We start from the raw sequence: 18,065 nt of genomic DNA, 5'->3' as shown, positions 1-18,065 counted from the left end.
ACTGACCCTAAACTGTAGCTAGAAGCCAAGGTTTACTTTCATATTTTGAAGTCCAAGGACTAGGGTAATAATGACTAAGAGCATTGTCTTTTGTTTGATTTTGTTGTTTTATTAAACGGGTCGTTTTGGTTGGCACCCCGGATTTTCTTCTGAGAGACTGTCATTCTTGCACCCAGCCACACTGTTAATATGTATATTTAAAAAAAGACTGAAAGAGGTACTTTAGATATTCTATTAAATATAAAGCTTCAAGTGTTTTTTAGCACAGCACTTGATTAATGCTTGATAACTGTTTTGCAAACACACGGCAATGTAGACACTGACTGCATCATAATATCAAAAGTATGCCAGGACATTTGCATTAATTGTATTCTTCTAAAAATATTTGAAGGTATATTCCAGACTCACAGATGGCTTGACTTTCCTCTTCTGTGCACGAGAAATAGGAAAGGTGCTAATTTTTATCCTTGACCATATCCCTTAGAAAAATTCTGAACTATTGCCCACCCTGTGCTCTTTCTACCCTTCACTGTGTACTCTAAGAAAACAAGAGGTATGAGGTGTATATTTGAACCCCTATAATAGCATACATAGTCTTCACAGTTAGAAATATTGTGCTGACTGACACCAGGGGTTCACTTGTCCTACCCCATAAGAGAGTGGTTCCAGTAACAACTGATATTGTTATTTCTGAAAATGTCTCTCTTATGCTGATTAAAAATGTTAAGTTTTTAATTAAAGTAAAATTGTAGTTTGATTTGATCTTTTCTCTTTTTCATTGGCAGACCGACCATGTGGAATTGCACCTGAATTCAATAACATCACTTCCAGTTATGGGCCCAATGACATCACTTCTGGTTCTGACCCCGAAGACATCACTTCCGGTTCCAGACCTGACAACGTCACTTCCGGCACCTGCCCTGATGACATCACTTCCCCGGCCCAACTTTAAAACCACCATGTTTGCCTGTCTGCTTGTTCTTGCTCTGGACTGAAGTCTGTAAAACTTTTTACCACAACCTTTGCTTTTGGCAGCCAATTTCAAGTACATGGGTGGCTGCACCCAAACTTCTGTGTCTGTTTGAATCCTTTTACAACTGATATTTCCATTTCTAATGCACCTTTGTGATAACTTTCTCTTCAGATCCTTCAAGACATTCCTCACTATCCCATTATCCTTTGTAATCTGTTTCTTGACACATTTTATTGTAAAATTTCTAATTGTTTTATCCTAATGAATTCCAATTGGTTTTTCATACAGTCTCTAATCCATTAATCTTCCATAAACTAAGCATTGACCCTTACAAGTTTCAGTAAATGGAAAACTGACGCTGTGCAGTAAACCTGAGTGACCATATAATCAAGATGATTTTATATGTCACTGCACTGAGCAGTATTTAAATAGAAATGTAGTTTAGTCTGTTTTTCCATTTGTGAAATTTCTGCACTTTTTTCCCACAATTTTTTCTACTTAAAAAAAAAAACAGTTAATCCATAACTGATTAGTAACTTGTTCAGCATTTGAACAGCGAGATTGCGTTGGTTTGGACATGTGCAGAGGAGAGATGCTGGGTATATTGGGAAAAGAATGCTAAGAATAGAGCTTCCAGGCAAGATGAAGGCCTTAGAGAAGGTTTATGGATGTGGTGAGAGAAGACATGCAGCTGATGGGTGTAACACAGCAAGATGTAGAGGACAGGAAGCTATGGAAAAAGATGATCCACTGTGGCAATCCCTAACAGCAGCAGCCAAAAGAAGAGGAAGAAGAATCTTTAGTTTGTCTAAATCAATTTTGAAGTCTCCCTCCATTACTATATATGTGTCAGTCTCAACAAAATATTCTAATAACTCTAAACAATGCCCCAAACTCTCAGATGCATCAACCTTAATCAGTCTATATCTGCTGTCACATCTGTGTGCTTGGGTGACAAAGGCTTATCTGACTGTAATTCCAACCCGATTTGAAGGTTAGCGCTGTTGCCTAATGCTTCACCTCCTTTCTCCCCTACATATCAGACAACAGGCAGTCCCAATGACATCACTTCCATGTCAAGATCCCTTGGCATTGCCCCTTCCAGTGTGGCTTTTTCTTAAGGGGCGTCACTGCCATTTTTGCCAGTTGCAATTTGACTCCAGTTTGAAAATACCATTATTACTTTTAACAACTGGTTTTTTTTTTTAGCATTTTTTCCATCAATTATATGGGGTTCACATTCAAGGTGCCCCAATTCTTTATCTTGTCTGGTATGTTGTTTTGCACTATATACCTTTCACTCCACTTCTGACATTAACCAGAGCACCACTATGTCATTCACCTCCCCTTCATTCATTATTTCCAAAACCCTGTTATTTAAATATTGTTGGTTGGATGGATGGTTCTCTGAAAGAGTCCTATCTGCATATGTTTCACAATAACAGGAGACAAATTTCCACCCTTCTCCAGTATCTGTAATCCTGTCACCTAACAGAAAACTTTCTCACATTTCTTTTTGAGCTTCCAAAATTTCAAAACTGGTTTACAACTTCAGTTATATTTTGAATATTTCTCCTTACCTTGCCTATTATTTCATTTTCCTTTCTTTATTGTCTCCTTAGCTATCCCTTGTGTCAATTTATCCTACTGACATGCTGACCCTACACACTTCAATTATAATGATTCTTTAATGGCATTTTATGGTTGTTTGTGTGGTTGTTCATATAAATATACCTTGACAAAGCACCATTTCATTCTGGGGTGGGTCTTTGCATGTAAAGTTGGTTCTTTGTGCTTTGAAAAACCTCCTGGTAGAAAAAATGAAATCTTTACTGTATGGTAGCTGCCTAGCAGGACACTAACAGATTAAGAAAACCTGTCTGTGATATTGTATGCAGTGAGAGTCGTTTTAAAATCTTAGGCCATTGTTATTTCACAAATCTGTTATCATCTGCTCCTGGTTATTTATGGAGTCTGTTATGGATATAATTAAATAAAGCTGCTTTAAGGAACCTTCATGAACGGTTTAGGGGCACTAACTAATCTTCAGGTTTACTATACTGTAACTTCCATGATCATTAAACTTTTTTACTCTGTTGTAATATTTAATTCATTCATTTTCACTATATCAGCCCATTCCAAATTACGTCGTGGTTTATTCGAATAAAGTGTAGTTCAAAATACCGTAATAATATAGGAATGGTAAAGGATGACTACTGTGGTGTGCTTCCACCTACAGGTCAGTAATTTGTAATTCGTTTATTTCATAACTGGTGTATCCGCTAGATTTGCGTGATGGTATAAAAGTAACCTTAAATAACCACTAAATTAACAAATAAGCACAATCCAAAAAAATTTAGCACGACAATTATGTTACGGAAAACAAACTCCTCGTCTAAAACAAGCATATCGTTAGAAACGAAGCCTGTACATTCTCCTTCTTTCTTAAAAGCCGCATTGTATAACGGTTTGCGAAAATGTACATACGGTGCAAAATGTTTACTGTGTCAGTAGTGTATCTCTTACACAAATGAAAAGTTTGACAGCGCAACATCACATTCGCCGAGTAGCTTAATCTAAATTTTACGAAATTACAGATAAAAATTGATTTAGTAATGCAAGGAATACATGCATTGTTTAGATGTAAATGAGACTATGTACATACTAAAACATAACTCGGAAATCTAATGCAGTATTAGTATTTCATTTTAAAAATGTCCATTACAAATCTGAGCTCTCGTTCTAGTCAATCGGTAATAGCATTGCTCTAAATCCCCTTAGCTAATTGTACTATAAATTTCGCATCACTACCACAAATTCATAAAATAAAAGTGAAATGTTACAAAGTGTGTTAACTTTTAGTTGTACTTAATGCATTTACTTACAGCATCTTGGAAAAAGTGTTTGCCCCCTGATTATCTATACGATTGCAATTTCAGACGTGAACTGCTCCAAGTCTTCAACCAAATTCTTATGTGTGTGTATTATTGCACTTATTATTGCACACTTTCTCTAAATACCGTGGTGTGAAAAACTATTTTCCCCCTTCCTGATTTCTTATTCTTTTGCATGTTTGTCACACAAAATGTTTCTGATCATCAAACACATTTAACCATTAGTCAAATATAACACAAGTAAACACAAAATGCAGTTTTTAAATGATGGTTTTTATTATTTAGAGAGAAAAAAAATCCAAACCTACATGGCCCTGTGTGAAAAAGTAATTGCCCCCTTGTTAAAAAATAACCTAACTGTTGGTGTATCACACCTGAGTTCAATTTCCGTAGACACCCCCAGGCCTGATTACTGCCACACCTGTTTCAATCAAGAAATCACTTAAATAGGAGCTGCCTGACACAGAGAAGTAGACCAAAAGCACCTCAAAAGCTAGACATCATGCCAAGATCCAAAGAAATTCAGGAACAAATGAGAACAGAAGTAATTGAGATCTATCAGTCTGGTAAAGGTTAGAAAGCCATTTCTAAAGCTTTGGGACTCCAGCGAACCACAGTGAGAGCCATTATCAACAAATGGCAAAAACATGGAACAGTGGTGAACCTTCCCAGGAGTGGCCGGCCGACCAAAATTACCCCAAGAGCGCAGAGCGGACTCATCCGAGAGGTCACAAAAGACCCCAGGACAACGTCTAAAGAACTGCAGGCCTCACTTGCCTCAATTAAGGTCAGTGTTCACGACTCCACCATAAGAAAGAGACTGGGCAAAAACGGCCTGCATGGAAGATTTCCAAGACGCAAACCACTGTTAAGCAAAAAGAACATTAGGGCTCGTCTCAATTTTGCAAAGAAACATCTCAATGATTGCCAAGACTTTTGGGAAAATACTTTGTGGACTGATGAGACAAAAGTTGAACTTTTTGGAAGGCAAATGTCCCGTTACATCTGGCGTAAAAGGAACACAGCATTTCAGAAAAAGAACATCATACCAACAGTAAAATATGGTGGTGGTAGTGTGATGGTCTGGGGTTGTTTTGCTGCTTCAGGACCTGGAAGGCTTGCTGTGATAGATGGAACCATGAATTCTACTGTCTACCAAAAAATCCTGAAGGAGAATGTCCGGCCATCTGTTCGTCAACTCAAGCTGAAGCGATCTTGGGTGCTGCAACAGGACAATGACCCAAAACACACCAGCAAATCCACCTCTGAATGGCTGAAGAAAAACAAAATGAAGACTTTGGAGTGGCCTAGTCAAAGTCCTGACCTGAATCCAATTGAGATGCTATGACATGACCTTAAAAAGGCGGTTCATGCTAGAAAACCCTCAAATAAAGCAGAATTACAACAATTCTGCAAAGATGAGTGGGCCAAAATTCCTCCAGAGCTGTAAAGACTCATTGCAAGTTGTCGCAAACGCTTGATTGCAGTTATTGCTGCTAAGGGTGGACCAACCAGTTATTAGGTTCAGGGGGCAATTACTTTTTCACACAGGGCCATGTAGGTTTGGATTTTTTTTTCTCCCTAAATAATAAAAACCATAATTTAAAAACTGCATTTTGTGTTTACTTGTGTTATATTTGACTAATGGTTAAATGTGTTTGATGATCAGAAACATTTTGTGTGATAAACATGCAAAAGAATAAGAAATCAGGAAGGGGGCAAATAGTTTTTCACACCACTGTATATATATATATATATATATAATGTGTGTGTGAGTGAATTATTGAATGAACAAAGTTATCTATCATCAATTGGGTATATGTAGATACTGTGTGTTAAAAAAGTAAAATCTCCGGCGCCATGTGCTCCAACTGCACCACAATTTTTGAGCAAGGAGATATTTTCTTCAATAGTTGCTCTTTCAGTGTCATTCCATAAAATAAAATGTTACCATGCAATATTTTGTGTTTAAAATCACAGCCTTATGCAGGAATATTGGTGTGCTTTTACACTACTATTTTTATATTTTATATTGTACTGTCTTATTGCATTTTAACCTGCACACCAGTAGGCGCAAGGTAGTGTTAAAACGATACGGAGAAATAACCAACTAATTTTTTTTACTATTTTCAAGTTTATTTGCCTCCAACTTAGTTTTTTTCTGCAAGAATTTGACAATACATTTCCAAATGGCAAAATCGGTAAACTCTCAGATATAGTAGGGAAAAAAAGAGAAGGATCAATACACTTATTAAATAGCAAGATTGGTAAAGATTCGTCAACATTCTTTATACATTTATTTTTATATAGCGTCATTGTGTAAGCAGCCACAGCAATTCATATTGTAATAAAATATTTATCAGAAACATACTTATTTCTATCTATGATACGTTACTTTGTAATTGTAAACGGACTCAATGCAAATGAGTTATGTCTACGTGTTTGTTCCCTTTTGATGAAGTGACCTCCCGTCTTGGGTTGGTTTGTGCTTTGCACTTAGATCCCTAAATTGTACAAAACTGAAAAACTTTGGATGGAATTTACGCACGTGTAACTTCTATATACATGATCAAAATTTAAAGAGAAATATTGTATCATTAAAGAAAAATATGAGTGATGATCAACGGTGAGAAAAATCATAAAAAACGGGTTAATGAATGAGTATTTGTGAATTCTTCGTTTGTTGTACCACTCTTGTCTGTTAATTTTGCAATTAAGATTTTCGCAATTTACACAAACCAGTGTGTTTCGTTGTGCCGGTCCCAAGCCCAGATAAATTGGGAGGGTTACATCAGGAAGGGCATCCGGTGTAAAATTTTGCCAAATCAATATGCGAACAACGTAGATGATCCGCTGTGGCAACCCATAACGTGAGCAGCCGAAAGAAGAAGACATTTGAAAGTGTTTACTAATAATAAACGAATAATGTATTTGAAAGTACCCGAACTACTAGATGTGTCAGTACCCAGTGGCACATAGTCCCAGAGTCCTTCCATTCCCACGACTAATTTCATCCTCCCGGCCGGCGTTTGCCTGACGTTGCCAACCTCGTAGCTCTCGGTGTAGCCTTACAGCGCGTCTATGGCCTCGCGCTTCGAGCGGAAGTGCCTGCTCAGCTGACGTGGTGAAAGCGCTGCATTTGCCCTGCTGCTCCAGGCTGCTTGGCTGGTACTGAGTCTTCAGGCGCACCTTGTCGCTGAGTTCGTCACAAATTTGCTTGGAGTGTTGTCTTAGAGGTTCTACGCGTGCTACGATTGCATCTCACTATGGTGGAGCAGTCGGATAGAGCTCCACTGCTGGACTGGGAGGAGATCCCCTCCACCAGGGTTCCTGAACAGAGACGGGACCTGAGTCCCACTGGCCGACGAGCTCTAGGCAGCACGGCCCCAGGTACTGGCTGGAGCAGCAGCCCTGGAGCTACAGCAGTATCCGTGGCGGTCAACGAGCAGGTTTGCGAAGCAGCACCAGAACCAGCATGCTGGACTGGAATGCAGAAAAGGGAAGAGGACTCCAGTCCGGAGCTGCGGGACTGGGGCAGCAGCAGCAGCAGCAGCTCCCCTAAGATTCCTCAGTGGGAAGAAAAGGACCAAATCGTGGCCGTATTTGTTGTGGCGTTTGACACCAGGTCCGGTAAGTATTTGCACCCTGTGTCGGGAATCTTTGGTCTGCAGAAATGATCTTCATGGGAAGGTAACATGCTAGAGGGGCTATCGGCGTGACAGCGATGCTTTGGTTTACAGTGGTCTCGGTAGAGCTTGGAAAGCGAGAAGCAGGGTCCCCTCGTACTGCGGTCAAACCGGAAAAAGTGTGCTGCACGGGCGGCATGTGACTCTGAAAGACGGGGGAGGCTGGCGTGCCAGGTGCTGCCATGTGTGCAGTGGAGACTGGACATTCCCCCATTCACGAACCAGATGTTAGCGTAGAAAACAAGACGGGCGTTCCATTAAGTGTATTAGCTGCACTGGAGTAAAATAAAAGTCACTAAAGATATATTAACACCAATATACAGGTAATTGGCTGTTTGACGGCTCAGACTTTATTACACATTTATCTAAAATTAAGTCTTTACCGTGTATACAGTACTTTACATTGTAACCTTAATCTCAAAGCAATACAGAGTAGAATTGCACATAAGTGGAACAAAAAGAAGAAGTAAAGTCTTGCATAACGGCAAATCAAAAGAAAAAAGAAGTCCATTATGAGTAAAAATAAAGATAGAGAAAGTAGCTGGATATAATGTAATGCGTGTATTTCTCCCCTAAAACACCCACCGGTCAGTATAGTTTCAATGAAAAATTGTCCAAATGCCATACACTCAGACCTACAGTAGGAGCCCATAGCTACTGAACATCAATAATTCATACACCCGGGAAACCATTTAATGATTCTGAAGATGTGAATGTTGGCTTAGTTCTTCGTCCCTATGCCCTTATTTATTAGTTTATCAAATTATCACATCATCTAAACTGAAGCAGTTACTCCAAACATGGCTATAATCAGAGTTGTCAGAGCAGAAGAGAAATGGTGGTGAAAATAAAGAGACAGTTTGCGGTTTAGCTGTTTATTTTAAGACTAATATGATTTCCTGCTTCTTGTGTTAAGGATTTTACCCTCTATGACTAGGTTGCATTTTTAAGCTGTACTTTCCTTAAGGGGTTCTGAAGGGGTTAATAGGAACCAGATCTCCTGATATACCTCTAATTCATATGCTAATTTTATTCTCTGCCTTAACACCTGATTTGCAGGTAAAGTGCAGCATTAGAGAGTAGTTTCCTGTCAAATTCTTTTTGCTGCAAGTTTTTCAGACTTGTGGCATATGCAGAGAATGTTATCACATGGAAATATACCTTAAGAAACTGCTACTCAGCATCTTGGGGTGACACTTTTGTATAATGGTTAGTTCTGCTGTTGTACAGCTCCAGGAGACTGGGATCGAAACCAAGCTCAGTCAACTGTCAGTTTGGATTTGTCACATTCCTCCAGTGTCTGTACTGGTGTTTTTAAGGTATTACTGTCTTCATCTCGCATCCAAACAACATGGAAGTTCGTGGTTTATAAATTTATGCTGACTGAGTGTGCAGCCTTGCCAAGGTAGTCTCCTTCGTTTTCTCCAGGTGCTACTGGTATAGGCTGTAGGTTTCTGCGGGTCAGTGGTTGTTATGCATCCTTTAAAAAGAGACATGAGTTTTTTGAGATGTACAAAATAGTTACTTTTTCTGTTAACAGCTTATGCTATAAATATATTAACATTTGCGAGCACCTGGACCCTGTTTTTGTGGCACTTGGTGCAAGGCAGAATGATCAAACACCGCCACAGTAACTCATACTGGGCAAATGTATTTATTATGCAAGATGCAGATATTTGAGATGTAGAGAAAGGCTGCATATCATGCAAAGAACATGTGAACTCCTTACAGACAAAGACCAGGTCAGAAAGCAAATAAATGTCCGTGCAGCTAAGAAGTAACCATATTAACCACTATGCCATCTTCACATTTATCTGCCTCCTAAACTAGGTATGTAATAACAATATAAACTTATTGCAATGTATATACTACTCCATGCTTAATGGGCACATTGACATCTGCAAAAGAGAAAAACAGAAAAGTCAAAACAATTGAAACATTGTGGTGTGTTTTCTGTGACCCTTCAACCTGTGCACCTTTTACTTTTTGTAGAATTTTTTAAACATGTAATTTGTTACAGTCAAATTATTCATCAGTGCTCAGTTCCAGTCATCCACTGAATCTAATTAATCCAATTTAAGATAGTTGCCTTGTTTCTTCTCTTTTTTTACAAAAAGCGTGAATCAGTTAGATAACCAAATTGGAGCAAAGGCTCTGGTGCTATGAAAAACAGGTGCAGGAAATGGATGGATCAACATATTATTCACATAAATTTAAATAGATAGAACTTCCTGTATGTTCTTCATTTTCCTTTCCATTTAAGAATTCACTTTTCATTTTAACAGCTTGTTCCCTTAATTGCTTCTAAATACCTTCCTTTCAAAATACCATTTAGCAAAGAGCAGGCAGCAGTGCAAGTAAAATGTGTACTATCTGGGGATATTAATTCATAATTTCATATCATTCTGTGCCTAAGCATTCAACAAATCGTGTAGCCCCTTTAATAAGAGGCATTATGTAGAAAATAAGAATAAAAAACTCAAACAAGAAAACATCTGAAAAACTAATCTAATACTTCAAATAACAAAAATAAAAAAAAAAAGTCTTTGCTTAAGTTGAATAAAAGACAAAACATTTTTGCTGAAATTATTTAGAAATGTAATTGTATCTAACCAGTTAAGACAGGCATATGTCATTCCTCTCTTCAGGTCACTATGTTGGCTCCCTGTAGCAGCCCGCATTAAGTTCAAATCCCTGATGCTTTCATACAGAGTAGTCAATGGGTCAGCATTTGTGTATATGGAGACACTGATGAAGTGCTATATGCTCCTTCTCGCCCACTCAGGTCTGCCAGTTAACAGCATCTGGTGTTAGTCCAGACTCTTTTACTGTGTAGTTCCTAGTTGGTGGAAAAAGCTATCCACCTCCATCCAAACTGCTGACTCCCTCAATGTATTCAGGATGCAACTGAAGACCCATCTGTTCTGTGATTATCAGTATAATTGATTGAAGAGAAGAAAAAAAAAAATGGTCTGTGATCTTTCATTTTGTTGGTTAAATTGTTAGTTAGGTTTAATTGCTTTATCGATTGGTTAGTCTAATTTGTAAATTTATTAGTTATTATTTCTTTTTACTTGTGGTAATCATCTTTTGTTGCCTGTCCTATATTACACTTGCTGAACAAACAGGCCCTAGCCAATGTTACTCGATTATGTTTACCTCTGTTGTAGCTTTGGATAAAAGTGTCTCCCAAGTAAATACATGTAAATGTAAAATGAATCCTGATTAGAATTTGTAAATAGGCCTTTAAATGAAGAAATTACAGACCTATCAGAAAGTTGTGAACAAGCCTGAATGCATGTCTTGGTGATGAAGGGTAATATCAAGCATTATGCTAATATGTTAAAACGTGATAGGTGAACAACAGTTATATGAAAACTGTCAATGCTTTGTAATAAAATTTAGATGATATCTTTATTTGTAAAAAAGAAAAATAGGAATTTTATTAAAGATTGAAGTAACATCACCTTAGGTTTTTGACTATGTTAAAGCATGTCTTTATTACATGTTGCTGTATTGTGTTTAAAATAATAATAAAAAAAAAATAGAATAGGTAAATGCAAGGTTTTATGTTTTCTACCCAAAGAAATATTCACACATCCTTTTCCCAACTTGCTTATTGACTTCAGGATCTCAGGGTGCCTTAACAGTACTAGAGACATGGTGGGAGACAGCCTAAACGGGACATCAGACCACCTTAGGGCATACACCCACAGTTACATAAGCACAGCATGGGTGAGCAATTGAGAAAATAAAAATTAAAGTTTAAATATAAAAATAGTAGTTATTGAAATGCAATTTTCCTCAATAACACATTTGAAATGGTTCTTTTAATACACTTTTTTATCTGTAGAATTTGCTTTATTAGCTACACCCACATGCAGATTATACAGACCTGGTCAAACGGCCACATATTTTCATGTATTTATTTTAACTGCTTGTTCCCTTAATTGCCCCTAAATACCTTCCTTTCAAATGCACTACTGCCTGCTGTTTGCTAAATGGCATATAAAATGTATACTCACCGGAGATATTAATTCTGTTCTTGTGCATTCAACATCATCACATAGATCCTTAATAAGAGACATTGTGCATAAAATAAAATACAAAAAAGGGTAAGAAAAGATTGGGTGGTTTTATGTTCTGAATGTATTTGAAACTAATCCATGCATATACAATAACCAGTGAAACTAGCAGGTCTCTGGTCTTCAAATAAAAGAGAGTTGAAAGGGGCAACTGAAACATTGAACAACTTCATTGTGAGTTTTGAACATGTAGGTGCCATGTACTAGGGGATTATTAGCAGAGGCTGTCATGGATGGCAAAGTTAAGGGGCTGTTGATAAGACATATGTGTTCCTCTGGTCCTCAGTTAAAAAGGGAATGGAAACATAGGCAGAGGTGTTTTAACATGGAAATCCAAATGTTAGATTGAAAAAAGCAAAAAAAAAAAACATGGAAAACCAATGCATGAAACATTAAAGGAAAAGCTTGAGTACTGTGTGTTACAACTGTGTTGGTCTTATCTAAAATCGGTGGGGAAAAAACTTTTAATTAAAGGTGAATGACATTTGTCTGCGTCAGTACTTCTTTTTCAAGTTGTGTTCTATTTGAAGAGTGGTAGTGTTAATGTAAATTTTTTCTTTTCTAACAAAAGAAGGGGAGATGCCTGTATTTTCAGATCATGGAAAGTGTTAGCTTAAGATGTATGTACATTCAATGGTTAAAGTGGCTATATGAAAGTGCTGTTACTTTGGAAAATTATGTTTGCCTTGGAGTATCAAGCATCTTGATAGTTTTAAGTGCTGTGATACTGGAATATATGACTTGGTATTGGGATAGGGGCTTTCCTGAGTTTTAGCACCTCCACACTTTAACATTTAAGCAGGGAGCAGACTGATTGGAGGTTTGGTTGCACAATGAAGAAATACTTTTTAACTTCTGGAAGCTGTATGGCATCTGTCTGTGCTTGTAGTTTTTCTTTTTCCTTATATTGCTTAAGGGTTGTTTTTGTTAATAAAATCCTGTAGTTTTGTAAGCAAATGTGGTGAGATGTGTGCATTATCAAGCTACAAAAGTGCTTTGTTACACGCCTCATCTGAACAGGTATGTACAGGATAAGTTAAGTTTAGGTTGATCATTTGATTTAGTACGTGCAGCAGTATCTTGCTGTCTCCTTGTGGATAACACTGTGCCTAGGTTGCGTATCATGTTTTTTTTCATGGTCAGATGATAGGCATGACTTTCTTTTGTGAATAGTAAGCAAGTTTGCAAAGATAGCTGTTAGTGTTTCTTACACTTTGAATTGTGTCCTGCAGTTGATGCACTTGTCATTGGCTTGTGGAATGTGTTTCACTGCCAGTTATGGGTGTAGTTCCACTTCTCGGCCCGATGGTGTGTATCATTGTGTTTTGCAAATGAATCCTTATGTTGAAGCTGAGTCGTGGCACCATGCCTTTCCTGAAACATTCTGTGCAATGCGTTTCACAGAGTTGCACTCATTGCCATGTCAGACAAGCAGCATTTTCATAGTTCTGTCAACTATGTCTCGTGCAGTTGTGCATTTCCTGTGAGGTGATGCACTCTGCCACAGCTTCAGTGGTCGTGGAAAGGACTTAAAGCCAAATTTTGGTTGCACCGTTTGTGGAATGCTTAAATACAACAACAACAACAACATTTATTTATATAGCACATTTTTATACAAACAGTAGCTCAAAGTGCTTTACATATTAAAGAATAGAAAAATGAAAGACACAATTATAAAACAAAATAAATCAACATTAATTAACATTGAATAAGAGTAAGGTTCAATGGCCAGGGGGGCCAGAAAAAACAAAAAAACTCCAGACGGCTGGAGAAAAAATAAAATCTGTAGGGATTCCAGACCATGAGACCGCCCAGTCCCCTCTGGGCATTCTACATAACATAAATCATATGTTGCATTATGTGTGTCACAACGTACTGCAAGTTGTCAAATGAAACCAAGATCAAGCTTTAAATGCCAGGAGTGCACAGGTTTTTGCATGACAGACAGAAAGCTCTTAGTATTTAACACATACATATACCATATTTACTCATGTAAGACGCGCACCCTAATTTTTACAAAGAAAATCACGAAAATCATTTTGCCCCGTATACGTCGCACGTTGTGATTGTATAGGAAGCATTTAGAGTGAGAGACCACGCGATCGAGAGAGACCTCAAGAGTGCAAGCAAACAAGCAAGAGAGAGAGAGCGCGAGTGTGAGAGCACAAGCAAGCGAGCGAGCGAGAGAGAGAGCACGAGTGTGCGAGCAAGAAAGTGAGAGAGAGAGTGCGAGTGCGCAAGCAAGAGAGAGAGTGCGCGAGCAAGAGAAAGAGCTTGAGCAAGCGAGTGAGAGAGAGAGAGAGAGAGAGAGAGAGAGAGCGAGCGAGCCCAAGCAGAACAAGTAAACATTACAGAAATACATTTCCTCGTGTATGACGTGCACCTGATTTTTCTAATGCTAATTTTCGGGAAAAAATGTGTGTGTGGTACATGCGTAAATACGGTATATATAAACCTAAATCTACATACATATTATACATCAAAGTTATCAACCTAGACTTCAGTGTTAAAGATTGCAGTACACTATCTATTGGAATGTATTTTGTAATGCATGTAGTAACAAAATACATTACTCCAATCACTCCAACAGATGGTGAATCACAAACATTTATTGTAATGCATTTTATTACTGCAAATGTTTGTGATGTGCCACCTGCTGGAATGACAAGGACCTAGTAACTAGACGGACACACAAACATTTTGTCCTGTTATTAAGGTGGATTTTTGTGATCAGTTTTTTATTGAATAAGATATACATAGAACAAAATAGAACTACTATTTTAAATTAAATTTTAAAATATAAAAGAAAATAAAGAAAAAAGAAAGAACACCCCCTCAATCCCTTTAATTGAGAATGTTTCTAAGTAGAGACAGTCGGAGACAGTGCTTGCAATGCCATGGAAGTGGGTGTCGGCTCATGATTAAGCCAAAGAGTGATGTACTGTATAGGAAGTATGGCGGCCATGCCAAGAAATTCAATTTTCTTTAGTAATAATCTCTGGATTATTAGATTCACATCCGCAGTTTGTACTGTTGGAAGATGATTCGTGCAGTGTTAATAGTTTGAAGATAGCTAACTTGTAACTAAGATAATTTCCACAGTCTAAAAGAGAGGGGGTTAGTTACTTGCCAGTGAGAAGCCAGTTACAGTTTAGCAGTAATGTTACCTAAGGAAAAAAATTGTAGCATGACATTAATAATAGATCCCAGGTGTTAGGAAAAAGGAGCACATCTGTGGTTAGTATCAAAGAGAGAGAGAGTTGGAGACAAAAGATTGAATGACATAGAAACTGAGAGGCAGCTCCAAAATGTCTAAAGAAATGAACCTGCAAATTTGGTAGACATTACTGGCAGAAAGAGTCTGGAGCAAAGTCCTTTTGCAAAATGCTTAAAATGAATAAGATATAGCTAGAGCACAAAATGGAACTGACTGTGCTGATGGTTGGGGTTTTTCAGTGAATGAGTAATATTTTTAACTATAGTATTTCAAGGTAGAGTAATATGAAGTGGGTGGTCATATTTTCCAAATCAAATATTATTTATATATTTACATAATTTTTATAGTGGAAAGAAATTGAGAAAATACTATAGATGGGTGTATAGGCAGGGGGAGATGATAAAAAAAAAAACTGCATGCCAATTTAGAGGGGCCTTATTGTGGAAAAGTAAGGTATGAGAATGTTAAACATTGTTGGAACCCATTACCTCCTATACTGAGTGAGATTACTTTAGCGCTTTAATTGGATTGAAGGTCCCAAATTGGGAAAAATAGACTTTTCTTTAAATAGTAAAATGGAGGCCTGACTGAAGAGTGCAGGGAGACCATTCTGAGTTAAATGAAGAACCAGGAGGGAGGTTTCCAGAGGAGAACCGATTCAGCCCCATAATGGGCACAGAATGTATGTCCAGTGATATAGTTCATGCAATGAAGGAGACTAAGGTTTGTGTATGTGTGGAGTTTGCATGTTTCCCCAGATGCTGTGATTTCCTCCCCACAGTCCTAGCATATGTTGGTTAGGTGGATTGATGTTTCTACAGTGGCCTGTATGTGTCTGTATTTTCACCCTGTGATGGACTGTCACATTGTCCAGGAATTTCTCCTGTCTTACATTTAGTGCTTGCTGGGATAGGCCACACCTGTACCATGACCCTGCCCTGGAAAAGTGGGTTAAGCATCCATTCATCTTCTTTTGTGTTCTATTCTTGTCAGTTGATTATATTCCACATGACTGTTCAATATTCTCTCTCACTGAAGCACACACCTCTAGCAGCTGTAGGCAATATAGTGGTATGTGACATAAAGAAATAAGCTAAATTAGCTTCCACCTAGTGAAAGAATAAAAGTGACCTTAAATGTGCCTATTTTAGCTATTATTGTCCATTTCTCTACAGAATAGAAACATTATTTCACATCTGTGCATCACCAGTAAAAGATGTTTGATGATGACTTGGCAAGGTGAATCCATGCCCCAGAGATCAAGTTCCCCCTTCCTGTTCTGCAGGCTGAAATGTTGCTGCAGAGGAACACTAACTAGCCATTCTTCTTTTAAAATAACTGAATCTTACAATAATGGTTTGTGTTTTGCCTTTTTATCTTCTTAAACCAATATGGATATTCTGTTTTGCAACATGTGTGTAAGATGTGGATCGATACTACATAATATTTTTGGTTTGTTAAGTGGATGTATTCAGTGTGTGGTACAACATTTTGTTCATCTATTGTTCTGTGCTCTCTTTAGCGCCATAGTAAGTTGCAGGAACATATTAGGTATTGCTATTTTTTCTCTCCTTGGTGAATTGAGTGTGAATGTAAGAGCAGTATGGCTGTTGTTGTCTATTCCTGAGCACCATCGGTTGATCCAATCGTGCAGAAAAACATTGCTTTAAGGCATTTGGTGCTGTGATAATTTATTGCTACATTTACTGCCTTGACCATTCAATATTGGAAGGCTATTTAAATAAAGGCAGGAATAAGAAGAATTTTAATATAGAAAAGCACATATTTGAGCTTCCGTTGATGAAAAAAAAAGTGGAATTTGCAGAATAACTCCTTTTTTCTAACTGTGGCACTGGATCTCGAAACCATAAGCACTACAGTAGTGTCTTAAGTTAATGTTTTTTCCAAGTAAAAATAAAATTATCCATACCATTGGATATTTTTAATATAATATTTATTATGATCTCCGATATTTATAAATTTTGTGGTTGTTCTAGTGATTATTTAGATCTGTTATGTGTCAAGTGTGAGGTTTTGAAGTACAGAGAATCAGAATCTATGGTGGTTTTTTGTGATTTTTGCCTGCTGAGTTAAACAAAGTTAAAATTTTGTTTAAGTTCTACCACAAGAGCATTTTGTTTTTGCTACAGGGGGCAAGCATTGTGCTGTCTTTTGCCATGAAGACCCAGCTGTGAATTCCCAGGATGCATTTGTTGGTGTTGTAAAACAAACGAGGGTATAAAGTTCACTCCATTAATTTTGGAGTGTCCAAGCTGGATGGATAATAAAACCTTTGCTTAATGACTAATTCTAACTCTTGTTTTGAATTACTGGTCTGAAATTTCCACTTGTTTTTTTACTTTGTGGTTTGATTGCATTCTTGGCTATAAAAGATTCTCAGTGATTCCTGGTCTTGATCTTGGCCCGCATTTTGGTTTTTGCATCTTCAGGTCTTTTTATTTTTATGACTTCTCTCTCTCTTTCTTAGGCAGAATACTATGATTTTTGTATTGTGATAGGAGAGATGAACGTGACCTTTTCCACATATTCACTTTTGTGTTTCTATCATTACTATAGTATTGAATGCATTATGCCTTGTTCCCCTGGGAATTATAAAGCTGGAACATTTTTGACAAACATAAATGCTATAATGTGCTTGTCTCTTTTAGAAATTTTTACACCTTTGGGTTGCTGGGTGCCAGAGTCTCTCTTGTCAGCATCAGGGATTAAAGTATATATGGTTTATTTCAGGAGACTACCTTCCCAATGGCATTTTTCTGATGTTTCTCCTATACAAAATTCCTATAATCTGCATACAATAGGTAGAAAGAGAACTGAATTAGAATGACAGTACTTTTTAAACATGTTCTTTCTTTGTTTTAACATTGCAAAAAACAAAATGAATCAAAACATTCAATTTAAACATGAAGGAATATCTGCAGCAGTACTTGCAGACTTTCACCCTGTTGTGAAACACCATTTCAGTAAAACATACTGTCCTCTTTTGTGATTCGTAATATAGCTAAGTCAAACATTCCTTTTGCTGCAGTCTAACATTTTCTATTAAAGTAAGCTGATATCTTTAATAATGCAAAAAGGAGACTTTGTGCTGCAGGTTTGACAGGACAAGTTGCATCAAGAAACCATACCTTAAAGGACAAAATAAGGCCTTAAAATAATGATTTTGGATGACTGCAGACTGGCTTTTTG

At 37.5% G+C, this 18,065-nt stretch overlaps 1 protein-coding gene across 1 annotated transcript in view; it reads left to right on the top strand.

The window, feature by feature from the left end:
• The first annotated feature begins 6,991 nt into the window (after positions 1-6,991).
• Positions 6,992-18,065, top strand: part of dennd11 (DENN domain containing 11) — an 86,361-nt gene continuing 75,287 nt past the window's right edge. Inside the window, exon 1 of the mRNA XM_039770065.1 lies at positions 6,992-7,497. Coding sequence (XP_039625999.1) covers positions 7,134-7,497 — 364 coding nt within the window. The 5' untranslated portion in view covers positions 6,992-7,133. The remainder of the gene's footprint in view (positions 7,498-18,065) is intronic.

Source organism: Polypterus senegalus, chromosome 11, assembly GCF_016835505.1.
Source record: "Polypterus senegalus isolate Bchr_013 chromosome 11, ASM1683550v1, whole genome shotgun sequence".
Taxonomy (NCBI): domain Eukaryota; kingdom Metazoa; phylum Chordata; class Cladistia; order Polypteriformes; family Polypteridae; genus Polypterus; species Polypterus senegalus.
Note: the sequence above shows the minus strand (reverse complement) of the source record. Positions and strands in the feature narration are given on the sequence as shown.